General features: G+C 45.9%; 1 protein-coding gene across 3 annotated transcripts in view; it reads right to left on the bottom strand.

Moving 5' to 3' along the window:
- GRIA1 (glutamate ionotropic receptor AMPA type subunit 1) overlaps positions 1-23,288 on the bottom strand; it is a 123,500-nt gene extending 100,212 nt beyond the window's left edge. For all 3 annotated transcript variants that reach the window (XM_084535681.1, XM_084535680.1, XM_084535682.1), the window contains exons 1-2: positions 23,027-23,288; positions 20,822-20,959 (exon numbers count right to left, since the gene is read on the bottom strand). In XM_084535681.1, coding sequence (XP_084391807.1) covers positions 20,822-20,959; positions 23,027-23,108 — 220 coding nt within the window. In that variant the 5' untranslated portion in view covers positions 23,109-23,288. The remainder of the gene's footprint in view (positions 1-20,821; positions 20,960-23,026) is intronic.
- Between the last annotated feature and the right edge of the window lie 352 nt (positions 23,289-23,640).

Genomic DNA, 23,640 nt, shown 5'->3' with positions numbered 1-23,640 from the left:
CTCCCAAACACAGGAACATCCCTCATTCTTGGCGAATAGGTCCCTTTGCCCCTGCTGCTTCCCTCCAAACCGATGGGCTGGTGCTGGACCCACAAAGTAAGGACAGTGGCAGAGCAGCAACTGACACCAGCAGGAAAATGAGACCCCCGAGGCAGAAAAATAGTCTTGCAGGTGGGACAGGGTAGCTTAGGTACATCACGAAGGGCTCATCATTGTCCCCAACCTCAATGAGAAACAGCCTGTTCATGGTCCTGGAATGCCTTCCTCTGACTCTGTATCTGTCAGATTCTGGCATCGTGAGTGCTGGGATCTGCTGGGTGCTTCCCTTTGTCCTTTCGGTTCCTTTCCCTGTCTCTTCTCCTTTTCTTTCTTGCTTACTTGCCTTTTTTCCCTTTCTTTTAAGATTTTTTCCAATCAACCTCAGGGAGACAGTCCCACTCTTATTTGCTAAAATAACTAGCAGTTAAATGACTGACATTTAAAGAGTTATCTTAGGCTTCAGTATTGCTCCATAGGGATAAGATACAGTGATGAGTATGTAGGGAAAAGGAGAAATAGGATGTAGATCATGCTTTTGAGAGCTTTTTTTTTTTTTTTTTTTCTCTATAGGCTGTCTTCAGACTCCAGCAGACATTGCTTCTGCTGGAACTCTGTGGAGAACACACTTTTAAATGGGAGACAGAGGGCAGCCCGAGCAATATGAAGAAAAAAAAAAAAAAGGCACTAAAGCATAGATCAAACTAGAGGCCACTGCACTGGAAGCCTCAATAAGGGGGATTTTTTTTTATTATTATTATTTTTTTTCCACCTGGAGTCAGTACTGCAAGACCATACTGAACTGCGCTGGCATATGCTCAGCACCTGAATGGCAGCACACGATGCCCCAGGGTTTTACCTTTACCCATTAAACTCTGAAAGTAACTGGCCTGCTGGGACCTCAGTAACTATTAGCATCCCTATTGCTGCAAACTTTCCCTTCAGCCTTCCTATTCATACCAGAAGACTCAAGGCAAGCTCTCATGTGAGATCTTCCATCCCCACTGGGCACAGTGCAATGAGGCCTCTGAGTGATCTTCAGCTAAAGCACCTGTCAGTGGTTTGTTCTGTTCTAGTTTGTCTGGGAGAGATGGATGGACATTTGCACTCACACCTGCAAAATCCTCTCACTCATCTGCATGAGATTTTACCAACTTCCACCCCAAAATTTTATTTTACCAGCAAAGAATGCAATCAGCCAGCTGCCACCTAATTAGCAGACGGACTATTCATATGACTTGTCAAATCCCTTGGGAATTTCACAGCATGAGCTGTCCTGTGGGAGAACTTTTCTAAGGCAGTTCAAATGAAATGCATGAGATACAAAAGGAAGCAGCTTCTCTGTCACCACCCATGTAATGTTTCACCATTTAATATCCTCCAGTTTTGTTTCATAGGTTTAAAACACATGGGACAAGCTTGAATAATAACAGCAATAATCCTTGTATATGGATATGCGCAAAGGACTGAGGACAAGATTCATCAATGTGAAGGAAAGTTGCATCCAATTTGAGCTCAGCTCCCATCTCACCCCTTGGCTGAAATCTCCTGATGAATCAACTCCATTGATTCATGTTCCGATGCCTGTTCCCCACTCAGGAGAACCTCTTGGAACATCGCTGCATGCTAATGTATAAATATGCATACATGCATTTAGTGAGCACTTTGAAACCTCATGCCATGACTCTTGTGATAATACCATGCACCAAGCAGAAGAAAGGAAGAAAGGAAAAAGGAAAAAGGAAAAAGGAAAAAGAAAAAAGGAAAAAGGAAAAGGAAAGCCACTGTAGCTTAGTTTTCCTTTTCCAGTCTTCCAGAATGGATAGTCTAGATGGTAATTTTTGAAACCCTTCTCCATAAGCAGCTAATAAAGGGATTCTCATTTGGCTTGGTAGGCACCTATCAGTGCTTTACAGCCCACTGTGAGAACTTGCCGCTGACAAAAATGTGGCAGTAAGTAGAGAATGTGTGCAGCCGTTGGTATCGAGAGTATTAGTTTGGAAGTAAAGAGACCGTGGGTGTTTATCACTATTACTGGGTGATGACAAGCCAAAAGGGGCTCTGAAAACCTAATCATCAGCTGCTGCTCCTCCACTCTGAGCTGCTCTGCTGGGGTATTACACGGGCAAAGCAATGCTACCTGACAAAACTAATGGGCTCTGATTTTTAATAAACAACTGATGGGCTTAACAGTGCAAATAAATTACATAATCTACTTATTTGCTGTTTGGTTTGTAAAGGACTAGGCTATAGTCTGCTCAAAATTTCAAGAGAGTTGGAAACTCTTTCAAAAATGAAAAGAAATCTCCCAGAACTTAACCTGAACACAGAAAATATGTTCCTAGCAAAAATGACAGATATCGTGAGACACAGTAAAATCACAGAAGTCACTGCTTCAGTACCATCTCTGAATGAGACTTTGCAGATTGTAAATAAGAAAGTTTCATAACCAGAAGACCTTGCCCATCTTTCCTTTCTTTTCATTTTCCCTACTAAAACATGTGCTTGAATCAAGTGTCTTTAAGATCTTCTCCCCTCTGTGACTTTTGGTGCAAGGTGGACAGGTAAAAAGACTCACGCTTGTGCCATCTACAGGAAGAAGGTGATGGAAAAGGAAGGAAAGGGGGCAAATAAATTCTTTTTTTTTTTTTTCTTTCTTTCCCTTCAATTCATTTTACAGTCAGCCCTTAGCTCATTTATACAAGAGAACAGAAAAAGCCTACAGGCAAGACAGCTCATGTCTCTGTGACGGAAAACACACACCCAACCCAACTGAAGCTTGGGGACCTTGGGTGCAGGTTGCCTTTGGATTGTTCTGCATGAGGTTTTACTTAGACTTTCAATCTGAAGGCTGTTACTCATGCCTTTAGCTCATGTCACGATGAAGTCCCTTGCAGAGAATAAGACCCACAAGTAGGCTGCTTGACATCCTATATTATGCAATTTCATTTGCTAAATTGCCTTTCCTGCACTGGTGTTATAAGGTGCTCAGCTGGAGTCCATACACTAAATCTTGCCTCCCCGTGGAAATAAACTGACAGACAGAGCCCCAATGACACACTGCAAATGCACTTCTGCTGCGAGCTCCCATTGGGAAAGTTAATACCATTTCTATCCCACATGCAGATTTCCTCTTCTGGAAAAAAAATAATATGGGCAGGACACAAAAGAGGCCTCCAGTACACGGATCTGTGGGGAGAACTGACACAAAGCCTTCAAAGGTGTCAAGAGAATACGTGCCTTTTGAATGCATCCCAGGAAGCAGGCTGTGAAAGGATGGGGAGAGGTAGGTCATTTACCCTTTCCTACGCAAGCAGCTTGGAAATGTATTGCAAAACATTGCATCCTTAAATACCTTAACCCAGAATTGAGCATTGACTGTGCCAGCGAACACAGGGCACCAGACAACTAAAATATCTTCTGCACAGGGCAACCCAGAGCTGCAGCTCTTTTCCTTAGAACTTTAGACTTAAATAGGTTTAATATTCAAGAAAGTGAGGAAACCAGAGTCACTGCAGCCTGGTATCACAGAATCACAGAATGTGTCTTTCAGCCCATCACTGCCCCACAGCTCCTTCCAAGACATCCTCCAGACATCTATTTGCACTGTCCTCACATCCACAGCTGTAGTTTCCAGTAACCCTGGCTCTTTCCTCCCGGGTGCTGGCCCTCTGCAATTTCCCTTCACATCCTGCCATAAAACAGTCCCTGCTGAGGCCCCTGCACAACATCTCTGCCCCCTCTACTTGCTCCTTGGTTTCCTTCTCCCAGCTGAGAGAAGCTGTGTTGGGATGGGAGGGTGTTTTGCAACAGCAATGCTCGCTTTGCAGGTTGGATCTGCATCACCCACAAATGAATTCATCTCCCTAGAAATGAGAGCCTGCTGCACTCACCCAGACTTCAGCACCTCAACCTAATCAAGAGTTTGTTCTCCTTGACAGCCTCTAATCATCAGCTAGCCAGTTTACTGAGGAAAAATTTTTATCCTTTCTGCTAGAATTCATTTTTATGACACCTACCATAAGAGATTTAAAAAAAATTAGGCATTAAAATGGTTTATAGAGGGTATTTTTATAATCCACTAAGCTGTTTTCCATTTCCACTGATATGACATCTCTCAGCTATAATTTATAAATGCCATCAGTTAACAGGCACAGAATCTTATCCTACCATTTCTCCTCTCATATGCTTTTCCCATTTAAACTTTCTGTTAAATCTTTGCTGTACTGCTAAATCCAGGGAGATTTGTCCATAGCTGGGGGGAAAAAAAAAAAAAAAAAGTTTAAGTAGCTAATTAGTGTCACTGGATTTGGGGCATCCTATCATGAGAAAATAGAGAGGAAACGTCCTCAATAAATATTTTGGGCATTTAAACAAGGCCAGTACCCCTCTACACAGCAACTTCTAATACCTCCAGAAAACAATAAGTTTTACAAGGCAGTAAGTGCCTGCTTTCCCATACAGGAATGAGGAAGATGTCTTAACAGGTACATTGCTTTTCCAGTTCACCTGCCTGTCCCCCCAGTGTCCCGTTACTGACTGCAACAAAAAAATGAGCCATTCTGGGCAGCGGGCCTGCATACCAGGGTCCAGCCTTGGGACTTCCTAGCAGAAAGCATTTATGTACAGCCCTCCTTGAATTCAGCTAAACCTAAAATTTCCCCATTGCACAGAACCTGGTCTAAAACCCAGTGCTGGATGGTGCTGCTGCAGCAGTATTTCAGAGGGACTGAGGACCTGGTGTCTGAATCGTGCTCTCTGCTGCTGTCACATGGGCTCCTAGGTCTTTCCCTGCTGTAACAAAAGGCACGGAGACTCAGCAAGTGCTGCAAAATGCAGCAGATTTATGGTGGAGCAAGTGGGCAACCTCAGTATCAAGTGGAAAAGATTGTCCAAATGGAAGGCAGAGCAGAGCTCCTGTGAAGAAGTAATACATGTAGGATTGGGGTTACCACAATTTCTTCTTCTATAAAGCACCACGTACATCGATAGCACCATGGAAATGCTAAGCAATAATTATAATTCTTGCAGTAGTTAGACTTTTTCTCCTTTTCTCTGCCAAGCTTAGATTGGAGAACGCCAGGCTTTGCCATGATCACTGCTACTGTCACAGCAAGGGAAAACAAAACACAACATATTTCTTCTCATTTGCAATGTCTCCGGCAAATCTACCTTGGGTCTGCTGGGAAACTTGTATTGGACTACATCCAGGTTTTTGGTTATGGAGGTTCTGATTTTGGAGATGCAAACACAAAGGAATCATTTTCAGTTGCTTTACTGGGGACACAAAGAGATCTCCTTGACTGTCTAGGTTAGACATGGTTCATGGTCCACTCATGGATTGGACAAACTCCTTGAAGGCCCAGTGGGGTTTCCAGGTGTGCTCAGTTAAATTCTTTGGGCAATGATTGCTGGGAAAGGCCCCCAGATTGCCTTCTTTGCACGGAAAAGGGAGAAAGTTTGTAAGACATGCAGAGAGAGAGAGCTACTCATCTTGGCTTTTCATCAAATACAGGCCTAATTCGAGTGGGGTGTTAGGCTTGGCTCTAACAAGGTTGACAGCCTTGTAACTTTTATTTCCCCCACTTCCAATAGGAGTTTGTCTAGAGATCAAAGGCTTTGCTCAATTAAGAGTTTTCATAATGTTTCTTCAGGCCTTGATGACCACAAAGAAAATTTATGAGCATATTGGCAGAGCCGAACAGAAAAGCTTCACCCACCACGAGGATGCCTGTTGATACACAAAAGTAAAATCAGGGCGAGCCAGTCTCCTCTGTGCAGGGGTTAGGATTTTAGAGTTACCTCCATTTTTTTCCCTTCAGGAGATTAAATGCTTCCCTGCAGGCAGCAGGGGAGAAGGGGAGCTGGTTCAGTTCCTCCTCTTCTTAATCATGGCAGCATTTTTCCCTAGCCTTATGCTTGGCCCAGCTCTGGTGAGGCAGCACGACACGAAGTGTGTCAGCCAAGCTGGGCGGCCATATGGGCTGAACCCCGGCGTCCCGTCTGGGGAGGAAGACGGAGCCTGAGACAAGCAGGTGAATCATGCTCCTGTCACTTGGGGAGCACGGATGGATGAGTACACAGCCGACATAAAGGACATTTTCCTGCTGTCATAACAGGGACTGCAAGAACAGATGGCGGATAATACGGACTGGGGCCACTCAGAATGGCCCCTTGGCACCTCCACTGTGCCAAGTTGCTCCATGGCAAAGTCTGTTTGGGAGAGCTTGTTCCCGAGTACTCTTCATGCAGAGGTACTCGCTGTTCATCCAGTCAAGTACCTATGTGGCTTTTACCCATATGGTGCCTGGTGCTCCCATGAGCAGAGGAGTAGTTCCCCCATCACTTCCCAGACGTCATCCCCTGCTGCTCATGTGCCAGCAGACATGGGAGAGCTTGGGTACCAGCCAGATGGCTGTCCAAGCTTCCTGGGATCTATGGGCCCTCCCAAATGAAGTCAGGCTCACTGGAAAGAGCAAGGACTGCAAGCATGAGCCTAAGCAAGAAGAGACCAACATGGGATGGCCCAAAATGCAAAGGCCTGTGCTGTCCTATGGGTAAGTGCTCACTCATGTCTCTCCATTTATCAGTCAGCCCAGGCAGTGACAGAAGCACCTCTCCCCTTCTGAGCACCCAGCCCTCTCTAGCTAACTGGATGCTGCTGAATCAGAGGGGTAATTTCAGATATTCCCAGCATGGCTTCGGAGGTGCTTCATCAGTGCCAGCCCTTCCCACTACCTCCCTTTGTAGTTTCTGGAAAGAAAAAAAAAAATCCACTAGGATGGGAGAGCATCAGACAATCCTTAAGATGTAACTTCTCCGTAAAGATACATTTCACATCCAGTCCCATCCACAGGAAAAAAGAAAGCTACTGACATGGCCATGGTCTCAAAGGCACAAGTAGGTTATTGCAGCCTTGAAGTCATAGTCTCTGTTAACTTTAGGATATGTTTAAACAATAATTAATGTTTCATTGCTTGCAGAAAAGCCTACACAGCCCAGCGTATCAAGTGCTGCTCTTTCAGGACTTCAGACTTTGAATGTATCCAAGCTGGTGCCTTCACGAATTGGACAGCTCCATGGTTAGAACAATCAGGCACAGGACCAGAGAAGGCATTTCACTGCATGTGGATAGAACTAAACCAGCAACAAATGTTGATTTAAAGAACAAGTTAAAGGCTGCCTCTAATGCACTTGCAACAAGCCGTCAGCTCCCATTTATCATTTGTCCCTGATTCTACAACTTGCCTAAAACTCAGTTCTCATTTCTTTTTTCCCTCCTCTCAAGACACCCTTTTCCAAGACTTTTTTTTTTTTCCTTTTTCACCACTGATGTCTTAGTGTATCCCCTTGCACATTTTTTTCTGTCACTTCCTAAGAAAAGAGATGCCACAAAGAAACTGTCACAGCTCCAGAAAGCAATGCCTCAGTCATTTGATCTTGGCAGGAGATTTCTCTGGCAAACCAGAAACAAGGTGTGAGACCAAGATGCTGGTTCTGATGCAAGATCCCGAAGCAAGAACTCTTGGGATAGATGGGGCTCAGCTCCCACAGAAGATATGCTCCAAAACCATGCAAAACCAACCCAGAGAGGTGGAGCAGAGGGCAGCAACCAAGTTCTGCACCCTCCACCCTGGTACAGAGGCAGAAATAGCCAGAGATGGGGTGAGCACCCCTAGCTCACCCATGCACAGGTGGGAGGAAAGTGGACCACAGGAGCAATGCTGTCCTGCTGCACACCAGGGTTTAGTTACTGTCACAGCCAGTCTGCAGCAGGCAGTAGCATCGTCAAAGAACAGAAGAGTAGAAACACGCTTTCCATGAAATAATAATAATAATAATAATAATAAATTTAGCTGTAAGTTTGTTTTTAGATTGTTCTTTCATCAGAAATGGCTTGGATAAAATAAAAATCCACCAGTCTTGTTTATGCTACTCTCAGACCCATGGGGACACTTAGGACAATTAAGACACTACACCACATTTAGGTACTGATGCTACTGAAGGAATCAGCACACATTTAAATGCCCTTAAAGACATGATTTTTGGTAATTACATTACTAAGCAAACAATCAGCATCCCAAATCTTCAGCACACAAATATAATGGTGAGCTTACAAAGCTCATGACAGAAGGGACATGCAACAGGTGCACAGCAGAGCCAGGAGATGGTCTGGACATCTTAAGTATGGGGATTGCAACGGGCACAGAGCTGAGCAGAACAGCCACGAGGAAAATCCAATTGCAGGGAAAGGGAGAACAAGCAAAATCCGGGGTGGAATTGAGTGTTCCTGGGCAAAATATTTAAGTTAGACAGACAGCAGTGATAGGATCACAATCTATAAAATCTCCCAGAGTTTCTAAAAAATCCTTAAATCAAATGAACCTTCTTTAGAAAAGGTTGGATCCACAATTCAGGAAACTGATAACGCAGAACCAAGTACGTATAGTCCTGATTCCCCTTTACACCAAAAAGATTAAAAACAAAACAAAATTAACAAAAACGTTCATTTCTCTTGGAATAAATCATGAGTGCAAATTATAAGAAGAAAGGTTAACTAAACAGAAGAACTGACAAAAATAGCTCCACATTGTCACAGTGCCCCGTCACCTGGGGGCACCCTGTCCTGGCCCAAGGCTGCCGCAAGCACCAGCACGTCTCGCCAGCTCTTCTGCTGACTCTGACAGCGAATTCCCTTGAAGCACATTGGGAGCCCTGGATTTTAAGCAGCCATGAGATAACAGCAGCCAAAAACACCAGCATGAGCTCAGAGCTGCTGCAAGGAGCATAATTAACACGGGCTTTCATCACCTCACTGCTCTCTATAGCAGACGCTCTTGATGAAGAGGTTTGGATTTGGAGTGCCCACATCAGCATGCTCCATATCTGCACAGGAGATGGCTGGTGCAGCAGGCAAAATGATGGGGAAATGCCCTTTTGCAGAGCATTTTTTGGCTGTAGGTCTCTGCAAGTAGGTGGCTTGTTTGGGGCTGCAGCATGGCCCCACACTTTGGGGGCAGTGGGGCAGTAGACAGCTGATGTGGCTGAGGTACAGGGAGGACAGAGGAAGTGGCACCGTGTTGAAACAGCATCAAATCCAGGCCAGGCAGCAGCAGGTGCTGACCGTGGGCGGGATATTGTGTGCTGCAGACTTAACGTGCCTAGAGTTGCATACGTGGGTTTCATGCAAGGAGGCTGGAATATCCTCCTGTCCGTCCCCTCATCAGTATTTTGGACAGAGAGCAGCAAAGAGCCCTCATTTCTCTTTAGAAAATTTCAGAGTGGGGATGCTCCTGAACTTTGCAGAGAAAAGAGTGCACTGCTGCACATCCTGCTCCCTGCCTGCCTACCGTGGGCAGTGGTACCCATGGACTGTTCCAGCTAAAGCTGGGAAAAAGAAATTCCAGCGAGGAAGGAGATTTCCTTCCAAAGACGGATTCATTACTGGCCTTCAGGTGCCAACTCTTAAAGCAAATTCTTTCAATCTCACACAGCATCTTTAAGAAATGATAGATTGCACTGGCTCAGAGGAAACTGTCTGCTCCGTGATAATAAATGAGTTGTTAGCAGAAGTAGCAGACTCCCAGATCCATTTGTGATCCAAAGGGCTTACAGCTGCTTCCCATTTGCACAATGCCAAAACCAAAGACGACGCAGACAGCAAGGTATGGGAAGGCAGCCTCCTGCGCCTGTCTGCTTGCTGCTCTCCCGTGGTTAAAGAGAGATTGTCAAGTGTGATTTCCTTTTGATAGAGCCTTTTTTTAATGCAAATTTGCTGTTGTTGAAAGCGAATGATTTGCTGCATTGGCTTCAGGCAAGGATAGCTAAGAAAAACTGCAAATCTCACTGCTACAAACTACACATCTGCAGCAGCTCTTGCAGCTCTGGACACAAACCATCCTGTAGCACAAGTGCCTGTAGTCCCACAGCAACAGACTTCATTCCTCCAGCTGCAGCCCCCGCACAGCCTGGTTAACGCAGACGGTGCTCAGAAAAATTCACCTCTGCTGAAGGCTCCTACAGTCCCGTCAGAGGCTGATGCTCTACCTTAGTTATCTTGACCTCAATTCCCTCCACCCCCAGTTACCACTACACTGCTCTAGATTTCAACCACACAGCCCCAGGACCCAAAGGGGATATGGGAATATAGATATATTATTCTTCATTTGTTTTTAATGTTGCCCTACTCATTTTGCTAGTTTGGATTCACATTTTTACCTTCCTTCTGGAGATAAGCTTGAAACAGGAAACCTGAGTGTACATTGCCATCCAGCTCGTCTGGCTGTGCTCTCAGCTGGCTATCAGAATTCAGGAGCAGAGTGGGGTGTGCTTCAGAGCATCCCTGGGATTTAGAGTATCCCTGGGATTTTCAGCTGTGATTTGACCCAGATTTTTGGTTCCGATTTGGCTCAAAAAGTTACTAACGGAAGCTATTTCAGAAATTACATGGGGCAGGGGGAGCGACAGGTTTTTTTTTTTTTCAAAAAAAGCTCAAAATACTGTTTGTCCCTGCCTAGCCTACGCGCTACATGGGGCTTAACTGTGTTCTTCCCATTAGCGCTAGTGGAGATGGCTCTGTCAAATCCCCGGGTGCTATTTTGAAAATGCTACAGTTAGCATCTGAAGGCATTGCTCCCCTGGTGATACCGGCTCCAGGATCCCCCCGAGCCTACTCCTAGGGAAAGGCAGCAGCAGCTCGGAGCACACTGACAGAAGGAGGGAGAAAGAGCTGCTTAACATAAAGACAGCAAAAGCAAACACAGGTATTTTTATTACAGCACTGCAAACGCTACTGCAGTGAGCCCATGAGAAGCAAGAAACAGAAGAGGCCAAGGGGAAGAGAGCATATCCCAGACAAGAGCAGAACCCTGCCCTTGAGGAGCTGCTGCGGTATTGTGCTGAAATACAGAAGGTGAGCCAGAGAAGAGCAGTTTCTATGTCAGGAACATATGTTTTCTTCACTACTTTGCGAAACATCAGAATAGCACAACTGCAAACTGCTTGTTTGCAATGTAATGCCTGATTTATCAAGGCCTTTAAAGGCTGCTTGCAGGGAGAGCAGAAAAATGTTCGGTATCGCTGAGGTATTACCTTCAGCAGAGTATCGAGCACTTAGCATGATACAACTGCAGACACTTTGGGTAGGATTCCTCTCACCTGCCTCTCAAGGTCTCAGGGTAAACCTTCTAAGCCAAATCTGTAATCTTGGCTTCCCATATCGACAAGGGAGATAAGCATGCACCTCTGGAGGGCCAATCCTCCCATGCTAAGATGGGTGTCTAAAACAGTTCAAAAGGATCACTCGCTGGAGGGCTCCCTGCTGATTACAGAGGTAACCTTGTTGAGTAGCTTAGATGAGGGCAACTAATCCTTAGAAAGAAAAGTTAGAGGGGGCAAATTCCCCTCTTTAAGCTTTAAGGACTTAGGACCTGCTGCTTAAGGACAGTGCTAAGGCGTGTAAGCAGTGACACAGCACGAGGTCAAGCCGGGGCTTTGTTCTTCTCCCTTTCTCCTGCCACTCCACAGACAACTGGCACGGCACAGCTGACCTTTAAGCATGCAATTCAGTTACTTTGCCTGGCGCTTTGCAGAGGAAGGAAAAAGTTAAATTAAGGGACAGCACATCCAGCACTTGTACTGAGAGCATATGCAAGGAGTTCGCTTCTAACAAGCTTTGCTGGGCCAAAGCTTGCCAAGCAGAGGGATTTGGGGATGGTTTAACTGTCAGATTCTATCTGAGATGCTGTGTGTTGGTTTAGCCACTTCAGCGTGACTGTTAAGCCTTGCTAAAACAGCAAGGATTAAATGAACTTCCTCGTGGACGGATAAAGAACGTACCCCAAACTAGCCCCACTTACTCCAGAACAAGGTGTAACATGGGATTTTGGGGAAAGGGCTACAACTAACTGGAGAAAGTGCTTTCAGGTCATCTCTGAAGGTGCATGGTTGTTCTGGGAGCAGGGGTGGAATTGGCGGAGCCTTCTCACCTCCTGCCTGGGAGCCACACAGGGAACTCACCTCCCTCCTAATTAACTTGCCAGCAAGCCTACATGTGTGGTGTTCTTTAAAGGCCAGCAGCACTGAAGCACAAGCTGGGCTTCCTCATGGAGGTCCTATTAGAGGTTGCAATAAGAATGAAAAAAATAGAATGAATTACAGAGCTGGATAGGTCTTCTGAGTGATGTTAAAAACCTCCGGAATTCATACCAATAAAGAGACAGCACTTAAATGTGGACACTTCTGGGAACACACAAATTAAGAGCTGTTTTTCCAGCCTTCAGGTAGCTGTGAACCTGTGTCCTCCTGCAAGCCTGGGGACTGCATGGGGCTCTGCGGGTTCAGGGGAGGTGTTGGGATCTGCTCCCTCCAAGGTCTCTGCTGAGTCTGGCACACAAGGCTGTTAAGGTGGAAGATATTATGATACGGATGACTCAATGTTAGAAATTCATTTGAGTTCATCCACGTATTTCTCGCAGGTTTCCAAACAAGTGATGATTTTTAAAATCTGTCAGCTGAGGCTAATCCATACCCCAGCCTCCAGCTGGGATAGTCTCCTCACTGCCTTTCCCTTCTCTGGCACCACCCAGACGGAACATGGGGACTCCCACATCGCCATCCCCACAGCTCAGAGCTGCAGACAGTGGGTTTTGGTTGGCCCAGCCATAAATACCTGAGCAGACCAGACCCCAGAACTGGGACAGGCTGAAAGACTAAATTAAATCTGATTAAATCTGTGGAACGTACTCATCTCTCCCGTTGCTCAGGACAGACTGGGGACAGCTGCTGTGCCTGACTGTGTTTCTGGGACAGTGAACTGGAAATGGTGTCGCTGCATGGGTGGGCTGTGCTGCAGCTCACCTCCTTGTCCTTGCTTGCAACAGCAACTTGCTCATAGCCCCTTTGCCCCATGGCCATATGTGGTTTGGCTTTCTGTTACTTCCTTTGGTAGTTCATTAAGGACATGCGTTGTTAAAGGACTGGGTCTTTCCAAGTGCTGCTCCTGACCCAGTGTTTCTCCATCCCCTGTCCCTGCATGGTCTCTGCTGGTCTCCTCTCACCCAAGCTCCCAAGCCTGCTGGCATGTTTTCTTGCTGCTCACCTGAGAGAATAGCAACACTGTCCTCTTTCTCACGGATGGTGCTGGATGAGGCATCAGCACTGTGTGGAAGGAAAGCTAACATGTTTGGGCACTCAGGGGACACGTGCAGGCCAGTGGGAGAAAACCACATCTGAATCTGTAGTCAGGGATGTCATTTGTTCACTGAAGCTTACCGCTAGCAAAGATCAAAGCAAAGTGTTTGGGAGGGTGGGGAGGTGAGAAATACCCCTCCCTTTCATGTGAGATCCCTCCACACTGCATCCCGATTACCTACAGCAGCTCCCGTGTCTCTCCTCAGACCCTCCAGCCTCAATCTTTCATCTCCCTCCCACTTCAGCTCCATTAGCACGGTTAGAGGACCTCGCTTATTAAATCAAAGCCAGCACTCTGAGAGCATATAGGGAGGTGCAGACATTATATACACACAAGAATCCTGCCATCAGTTGTATGTTACTTCTCACTCTTAGACATCAGTTGTTTCCTTTTGCACTCCTCCGCCCTGTCAAAAACAAATAAAATCAAAGAACGAAAAGACCCTCTTGAAGGAGCCGAGATACAGCAATTTGTAGCTGTTACTCGCCTCTTCGTTGCCTCTTGCTGCTACCTTCTCAAGAGATCAATCAGTCCTGTGATGCATAAGCATCTCAGTCTCCTCCTAAACTGCAACTCTGGATGAGGGCTGAAAGGGTGGGCTTTGCAAAGAATGGGGAAAATAACTGACATATATTAATAAAAAAAATCAACCTCGCCCTTTTTTTTTTTTTTTTTTTTTTTCAAGAATGCCCCAGAAGGATTGAGTGGGTCTGGCTGCTAAAGGGTAGCAAAAGAAAATCAACTAGGGACTCGTTACTGTGTGAGCTAATGAGCGATCAAGTTCAGCAGGTGAGCAGGGAACAGTTTCTGCTGGATGGCATGCTGTTATGCTAATCATCTGGTATTATTTTGAAACATTTTTTTGTAGGGATGGTGGTGGATTGCTAACGGCTGGATTCAGCCCTTCTTCTGTGTGATGCCTAAGACCTGACTTCCTTGGGGGTCCTCGTAACCTCCAGAAGACACCCCACGCTGCACCAGGTGGCACTTTTCACTGGGAAAAACGTTCCTGTGTTCCAGTCCTGCACAACTAAAAGCTGAGAAATAAAACTCATCCCTTTTTAAAGGAGTGTAGTTGAAATAAATGCATCTTTGTCTTCAGCCTTGTGTTAATACCACACCCCGGAGAATTTGGATCAGCAGAATATTAAAGTCTCCCTGATTTATTGCATCTTTAAGGAGCGTGTGATTTTGTGTTTGCTCAAAGCTCCACGTGCTACTGAAAGTAACCGGGATGGTTTCCATTTCTACTGGCAGAGAGCTATTGCCTTTGGGGCCCTAACCCTATTAAGGAAAATGTAAACGTATATATCTAAAATTCCCACTAGAGTTTTGGAAGGGAACAGCGTGCTTCCCCACACTGCCTTCCTTGCAGCCACATGAAGATTTTGACTCTCACCTTGCTAATATGCCAAAAAATTAAGCCCATGTGTCTGCAGCTTAGTAGCATCCCTATCACATGAAAAAGCTTTATTTTTAGAGAAGAAAGGATAAGCTGTGAGTAGAAACTGTGACTGTCACACAATGAACAGGTCTGGCCTCTGCCATTTCTCAAAATCCCTTCTCTGACTGCTGCAGAGCCCAAATTTTACTTCTTTGCTCTTGTTTGTGTGTCAACAATGAATATTTGGGATCCTCTGCAGATGAGCAGATAGATTTGCAGGTGTGAAACTCCCATTATTCCTCTTCTAATTTTTCCTAATTACGTGACATCAGCTTTTCTCCCCAGGCACCACTCCCACAGACCAGGATAAAAATAAATAAAAACATAATAGTCATGTAAAGAAGTGCCCCCATCCCCTTTGGAGAAAAACAGACACACGAGACTGGGGAAAACCTGTTCTTGACATGCCCTGCCAGCCTCTCAGCAAGGCTGCCTGCGCCAAGTGACAGGGGAGTACCATCAGCGTCCCCGCAGATGATATTGGCCCATGTTCCCCGAAGTCTCTCTATGCCCAGATCCGTGAAGGCAGACAGACAGCTCGCCCTGCCCTGGCAGCCGGAGCTGAGCAAATGGCTTGGCACTCATGTTTTAAATGCTTTTCTTTCCTGAGGAAGAAAGGGATGGCTTGCAACCTTCCTCGGTGGTGGCTGCCACTGCTGAGCACCCAGTGCCCACCCCAGACCAACTGCAGAAACCTTGGACCATCCCCAGGACCCGTTCCCTCGTCATTAGCAGCCCTTCTCTGCACCTCGGCTGGATTTCACCCTCTGCAGAGACAGTGCTCATCAGAACCCTCCTGACGGCTGGATCTTCCTGTAAGGTGGGAGCATCTCACCAAATAAACATTCAATTAATAGGAACCCACAGTGTGCCCCTGCCAAAAAATGAGCACCCTTAACGTCAGTTTGATCTCATGTGAATTGATGCTTTGATTCACCTACCTGCATCAGACCTTTTCCTATCACAAAATCTAAGGAGATACATTTCCCTGTAGTACCTATTTTGTATTAATCAGATCTTGTCTGATCATTAAATCCAAGTTTCTGTTGGCTTAACTCACATTAAATAGACATAGCTAGCATCCTAGGACCTACAGGGATAAAATCCCAAAGCATTTACATGACATTTATTATTGCAAAAATAAAAACAAGCCTACCAACACCATAACAATTACATACTATTACAGGGCTGGGCTTATTTAGATTGCGGAAGTTTAATTATAAAAATTGCATTTTAATTGATTACTGCTGAAATAATTACAGCAACACCTTTCCAAGAAATGGCGACCAACGTATGTTTGTCAACAAAGAAGCTTCCTTTAAATTAAACATGCAATAATTGTTTAATTAAGCCAAATTTAGATCCTCATTTGAGAGCATTCAAATGTTTGCCTATTCCTTCCCATCTCTGAGAGGTAATTTAGGAGATAAAAAGCTATCTCCAGAAATACAGTATCTATATACGTAAGCACTCAAGAAGAAGAACAAAAAGAAATACTTTGGTTTATAGCTGATCTGGATCTAAGCTTGCTGCTATTGATAAGAATATAAGCACAAAAAGAGTGATCACTACAAATTTCTTTCTAATTGCAGCTTGGAGGCTTTCTTAAAATACAAACTGGCTCCAACCCGCTTATTCATTTCCTAATATGCAGAATGGATTCAACTTCAAAATATTAGCAGCACCCACAGCCTCTGCTCAGCATGAGGACCCCACAGTACCTACAGCTGTGCATACATGGAAGGAGAGGGATAACTAAGGCATTTTGTTAAGCTAAGGTTTTTGGCCTCTTTGCAAGTTTTCATGCAGCTGAAAAATCCTTCCACTCTCCTTTACAGACCTCTGTGTTTTGTGTGTGCAGCTCCTGAATATCCCTTCTCAGTAGCCCAACACGTAAGCACGAACAAAAGCTGATCGCTGCACCAGCAAAGCTCCAGGGCTCAGTGCAGAACAGGGATTTTTAGTAGCTGGTCATTCCTACAAAGTGCTATGAGTTCTGCAGGGATGGATTCACCAAGTAGGTGATTCACCTTCCATGAGCACCACTCAGTGGGGAACATCCCCCAGGACATGGCCAGGGAAATCTGTGGCTGAGACATCGCCCTCCCAAGCAGTTCACTGCTGCAGCCGTGCAGTGAGAGCAACAGCCTCCATCTGTCCAGCTCTGCCCGGGCTCACCCCAGTACTCCTGCTGGGGCTGAAAGCAGAAGTTTCTGCACCACAAACTAAATCAAGCTAAGGAGCTGGGGCTGAAACAATTCTCACTGCCCAGGGAGCTGGACAATGCACAGGATGGGGATGTGCATTATGTGTGCATGAATGGAGGCTGAGATGAAGAATAAGGGAAAACTTCCTGGTGTTAGCTCCAGTAAATAGGCTCTCATCCCTTTGCTGCCAACAGGACGTGGTGCTTGTATCCACCACAGACCTCACAGAGACAAGAATTTACATTTCTGTCCTAAGCTTCAGCCCTCCTGTGTCCTCACACCTAGCCCAGAGCACCCTTCTTCTCTTGTCTCAGCTCTGACCTGCAGCATCTCCTGCCATATCAGGTCTGCCCCGAGCATACTCAGACTCAGCAAAACCCAGCAAGACAGAGCTTGCCAGAGCCTGTGCTGAGGTCATAATGTGCTTTTCCAGAAATGGCTGAAGACAGAATCCGAGAACACATCTTTAAAGCTGATCAGAAGGGTTTTGCTCTGCAAAACCCTTTTTGCTTTGCAAACCTTTCAGCTACACCACCCCATCATTTTACCTTTTATAGTCACCTGGTGCTGCTATATACTTCTGCTGAAGAAAGGACTGAAAATTCACCTTCTTCCTAAACAATTACCTTGGCCTTCAGTGAAATGACACAAAAATATAAAGTCTTCTAACCCTTTGGTTAAGAACACTCACAGCAGCAGGTGTGCATTTTCATTGCTTGTCAAAAACCAGTAAGCCGTGCCACGCACCCAGCTGCAAACACAGAGCCTGTTCCTTGCCAACTAGTCCGTGGGATGGGATGAATTTAGGAAGATATTTCAGTTATTGAAACGTGCCCATGTCTCAGTGATATGACAACACTAACATCCACCACACACATGAAATATGAGGTTACCACAGTATCTACTACTTATTTTTGTTTTCTTAATGATTACAATTAAAATCATAATCTGTGGGGGCACAGGAACCTCAGGTCAACATTACCCCACAGGGAGGTATTCACAAGTACCGTGTAACAACAAAAAGTCTGCAGCTGGAAGCATCAGAAATCTGAAAGTTATCTTTGGGCTGTCACAGCGATGCCCCAGTGACAACAGCAGCCTCCTGATATTTTACAGATTTATCACTCTCGTGGATATTACTGTAACCAATTTACGATCATCACTAGCACATCAGTAGCGGTTCCCTACCACTGTCACCTGCGCTCAAATGGGTGCATCTCATTCTGTAAATTTACCCACTGTCACACCAAAGCTCGCTCATCCTAACAAGCAAGCAGATATATGTCAGGCAGGGGTAAGACGGTGTCACAGTTGATACTGAGATACATTTTGCATACGATCTCCTTAGACAGGGTGCTGTCATTTTGGTGCAGTTCACCTTGCCACTTCATCGCTGCCCCGCAAGCTGCTCAGCAAGCCTTTTTTTCTGCAGTCACCACCAATCCTTAATATATATCCTGTATTTTGAATGATGCTGCTTCAGGCACTTGCCATAAGGACTCCATTTAGCACACGAGGCTGGATCTAGCTGCAGGCAGGACTTTCCACGGGGCTGGGACCTGCCAGCCTTACTTGGATGTCCTGCTCCTGGTAGGGGCAGCACAAGGTTTGCAGAGTCCAAACACCCTCGACCAAAAGCATCAGGGAACCAGGTGATTCCAACGACAGAGAAATGCTGTGTTCTCCATCTCCATGGGAACAAAAACTGGTACTTTTAACTGGTAGCATGGCCAGTCTTTTCTCAGAAGATAAGGACCTCTGCGTGGGCAGGGTTTTTTATTCACTGTAAATAAACAGATCTTTCTGCTGATATCTTGGCAACAGGGAAGGGAATTTGCTGGAAGGTGAGGAAGGAGATAATTCCTGGCAAAAGTTTCAGCATGTGAGTACCAAAACCACATCTCCCAGCAGCCTGTCATATTGTGGGGCTTTTTTGTTGTGGTGGTGTTTTTTTCTTCCTCCCAAGGGTACATGGAATAACACCTTCTTTTGTGCTTACAAAACAAAAGCTGCCTTCCATAGTCTTGAAGAACTTAGGAAGTTTTTAATTAAAAAAAAAAAAAAATGAGGACAAGTGAAGTTGGACTGTGCAGAGTGCTTTGCTGGTCTGATCTAGGACAATGTGCCCTACATAGAGCTCAAATATAACATCCTTTGGGAGGCTGTCTTGCTTCCATTCAGCTTTTGTGAGACCACCCCCACCCTCGTGGTACTAATGACAGATTTTTTAAGCATAACTAGTATCGTGGCCTTGCTATCATTGCTAATGCAGTAAACAAAATCATTAGTGGCAGGCGTAGAGAGGGAGGGAAAACTCTGCGCAGATGGAGAATTTATTCTAGCAATATTCTTGCAGTTTCTGCTTTCTTCCTGCTATCAGCACTGAAATAGCTCATCCCCAGCCACAGTCAGCAACTCTACCCCAGGTGGGTGACGCTTTCCTTTGATAGATACTAGGTCTGCCTTTTTCTTCTATTTGTCTAGTTTTCCTGCCAAGGAAGTGCCATTGGATTGAGCTGAAATAGTTGCTCTTGCTTGATGAAAACCTTGTAGTTGGAAAATAAAGGGGTATTAAGGAGAATAGAAAATCTTTAGATATGTCATTAGATAGTCCAGTGAAAGAATGGCCAAAATATTACTCCTCTCTCCTATGTCTTACAGGCCAAGAAATTCTGCAGTCTTGTACTTGCAAACTTTCCAACATGCAAAAAAAATAGGGCTTTTTATTTTTCTTTAAGGAGCCTTCTTAATTCTCCTCCAATACATTCCTGGGTTCTTTCTGCTGAAAAACATTTTTCCCTTCTGTATATTTCTTAGCAGAGAGAACAGTTTGTGTCCACCTCTATCCCACTCTCCATATGACTAAACTGCAGAGAGGATGTTTCAGTGAATCAAAAGGATACTACGGATGTGAGCCAACAACAACCCAACAGGCTCTGCAAAGGGAAGGGTTCCTCCTGCAGGTCCTCATACACACACAAGCACATGCAGGCTCAGAGAAAGAAAGCCGTGTCTGACACCAGGTCAAGCTGAGGAGTTCTTTGTGCATCGCATCCCAGTGGTGTGAGCCCCTCGTGCACAGCACCGTGATGCTTGCTCAGAAGGAAGCAAATGCCGCAAGAGCCCCTGCTGCAACCGCGGGGCTGTGTTAGTGTTTGTTTTCCGCTGGTTACCTCCTGGTCTTATTTGTTGCTGCTAATCTTGGCGTTACCTGGCAAGTCAGATTTTTTCTTTTCCCAACTCCACCACATAACAATGTGCTGTGCTTTAGCAGGGTGTAGCTAAGCCCTAGGATTGACTCTGCTGTGCCAATTCAGTCTTTAATTGGTGTTTTTAGAGCCAATAATTTCACTGGCACTTGAAACTAGAACTCCCTTACCTCTCCATTCTTGTTGGACATGTCCCTTACTGTAAATCTGGACTCTACTTGCACCACGGTGCCGTTTTCTGCTCAGTCTTTCTTAAATTGCAAGGACAGATGGCTAAACTGGGGCTGGAGAAGAAGTTGTTCACACTAAACAGACACTTCTGTGCACCCCGTGGGTGGAAAGGGGTGCCTTTGTTGTACATCGCAGCTATAGGAAATATGGGAATGAAACCCCAGTATGAAGAATCGGGCAGGGGTTAGAGAAACACAAGGAAATGGATTGTTGAGGGGTTTATACTGCTTTGGAAGCACTGAAAGAGAAAACACAAAACATGCTGAACAACTGCAGCACTACCTCACCCCCTACGTCTTAGCACAAACTAAAATGATTCTGAAATCTCTTGGCTGGGTATTTGGGGTTTTCTTGTATGAACCCTGAAGAAGAGTCACACATTTTTAGCAAGATATCCCATATTTTAGATAATAAAAAAATAATAGCAATAGATAAAAAAATAAAAGCAGTCAGGAGTAAAGAAACCAAAGTAAGAGAAAGCACCGCAAACACCGCTACTTACAGGTGTATGTCATTTCAAAGCTGTCGCTAATGTTCACAATGTCGATCTGGGGAAGGAGCTTAGGGGGTTCCGTGAGCTGAGACAGCGCAAACCTAAAAGCAGCATGTTCCTGGGACTGTTGATTAGGAAATAACCCCCCTGGGGAGAAAAACAGAACAAGGAGAAAGGTCTGAGCACACCTGTATTAACACCACTTTGGTCTGAAATATTCCTGGGCTAGAGCTCGCCTATCCTGAGGCTGCCTCTGCAGTCCAAAACCCTCCAGCACACCAGGGGGGCTCGTGCCTGCTGCAGCCAGGCTGGGAGCAGAAAACCTTTACATTATGTAATGTCTGGAGCACGTATAGGAACTCTGGTGCATCTCTGAGCCCAGCAACCTGCAGGGTTGGGCTGAATCTTGGGGTTTGGCTCAACCTCTTTACCTCCCCATAACTTTAAAGAAAAGAAATGTAAGCACTGTTAATGTTACTTTTATAAATAAGGAGTCTTTATTCCTTCTCCACCACTTGTAATGAGGCCCATTTTAAACCTTGCTCCCCAGGTTTGCTGCAGGAGGGAAGCAGGGGTTATTGGGTTCAGAGCAGCCCGGCCAAGCTGGGCACATGGGGACAGGGCTGTAAGAGCTGGAGCGAGCAGGGCCCATGGCCAAACACCTGCTGCTGCTGCTGGAAGTCTGCTGCATGGAAAAACCCTATATTTAACAGGTGACAGTGGCCAAACTCAGAGAGAGCAGGAAATCTAAAGCTTGACGCTGAAAAGGATCGATCTGAGTGGAAGTGCAGCTGAGCCCAGAACCGCAGGACGACATAAAGTGAATAGAAACTGGGATCAGGCTGGATGCAGGCTCAGAGCCTCTCTCCCCACATGGACCTGGAACAAAGTGCTGGGACAACCCAGCCCTAGGAAAAGTTTCCTGCTGCTCCCCCCCCCCAGGGAACTTTGCTTGCGGCAGATACCTGCATGGCATCCAGAAAGTCTGAATGTAATAGCACTAGTCCTGCTATTTAGATGCATGTAGAAGCACTATTTGTATTTTACAGATAGGGAAACAAAGCACTTGAAAACAAGGCTGAATTAAAACAGGAGCTAAAAGCATCGATACCCACCCTCTGGGGCAAATGGCTTGGGGAAGAACCAAATGTGCAGGGAGAAACCTGCTTGCAATGGCACTTTGCACATCTTAAGTATAGAGGGCATCTCCTTGGTGTGTGGAAAGGGCTATTTGTGTACGAATATCACCCACCCCCCCACATGCACCCCCCTCTCCAGCCTAATCGTGGGTGTCAGAGAAATAAGATGCTAGTAGCCGAGTTAAGCTCTTATACACATTTGTTGAAAGGGAAAGAATGTGGGATGCTGCACAGATTTAGGGTAAAAAGGAGGCAGGAAGGGAGGGAGATGGGGATGTAGGAGGAACAGCAATAAAAGCACCAATTGTGCAGCTATACTAAGGCAGGAGTTGCCTGAACTTGGTGGATTAGCAATTGATTGGCATTGTAAAGAGAAAGGAGGTGGGAAAGAAAACCGGCATGCAAGGAAAGGGAATTTGGGTTACAAATCATCATCAATAAAGATCAATGGGAGAGTAATAATGAACCTGGGGCTGGGGGGAGAGGAGCACTGAGAAGTTACAGGAGGGGAGAAAGGAATCAAACAGGCAGTGCTGGTGCACAGAGGAAGCAAGTAGCATGAAATGAAAAGAGACTTCAACGCAAAATCCTCCTCCGATAGCTCTGCCCTTATTCTTTAGCAACAACAACAGAGTGCGCCTGTTTGTTACCTCTCGTCCCAGTTACCTACAGATGAGAGCATCCTCACAAAAATGTATAATGCAACCGCCGATTTTGCAAATGCAGCAACGCACAATGGCAGCCCAGATATTTCACAAAGCAAGAAACAGATATTTTTTTTCATGCTTCCTCCATTTCGGAGGCACTTTTCTCCCTCTGTGTTGGTGTGTGTGCAGGCATTTATTTCCAATCCTCCCCTCCCCCAAAGAAAAATTGATATCTCTCTGCTCTTGCAAATCTCATACCAAGAGGAAAACCCAGCCCGCACTGTTCACCCCCTCTCTCTCTCACACACACACGCACATTTTTTCCCTTGCAAGCAAATGAACGGGTCAGTTTGCCCCCACCGCCCCCTCTCCACCCCACCACTTGCCGGGGAGCATCACTCCCCAGCGGCCCCGAGCTCCGCACTCACCTATCTGGATATTGTTGGGGAAATTGGCCCCTAACACTGCCCCTAGGAAACTGGTGCAGAAGAAGGCAAAAATGTGCTGCATATTCCCTTTTGCATTGGCGAAAAAGAAGCCCAGTTCCGAGCATAGATTTGATTTTTCCCCCGCTCTGCTCTCTTTAGCTGCCTCTCTCGCCTCCCCTCTGCTGCGCCTTCTGGATTGCGCGTCTCCTTCTCTCGGAATCCAGCGCTGAGACTGCTGCTTAACACCGCCTGACAGCAGGATTAACTGAGCCCTGTGAGAAAGAAAGAGAGCCCGCTCCTCATCCACATCCCTCCCCCGCCACACACAACACACACGCACGCATGCACGCCGTGCACTTCCACTGAGCTCCTTTTGCCTTCGCCGAGCTGGAGCTCAACAGCTGGGCACCGCATCCCCCCCCACCCCGGCTATTCCCTGGGGGTCCTGGCTGGGGTCTCTAAGGGCAATTCCTGCCTACCCCAAGTTCCCAGCTCCCCCCCGCATCACCCCTCAACTTGTCTTGGCAAGAGCTAGAAGGAACCTGTGAATCAGTAGGTGGCAAACTCCTCTAGAGAAAGGGCTTAAACTCCTCTGCCTCTCATCCGTCGCATCC

Source organism: Aythya ferina (genome assembly GCF_964211825.1).
Source record: "Aythya ferina genome assembly, chromosome: 14".
Taxonomy (NCBI): domain Eukaryota; kingdom Metazoa; phylum Chordata; class Aves; order Anseriformes; family Anatidae; genus Aythya; species Aythya ferina.
The sequence above is the reverse complement of the archived record's forward strand: the minus strand, read 5'-3'. Positions and strand labels throughout refer to the sequence as shown.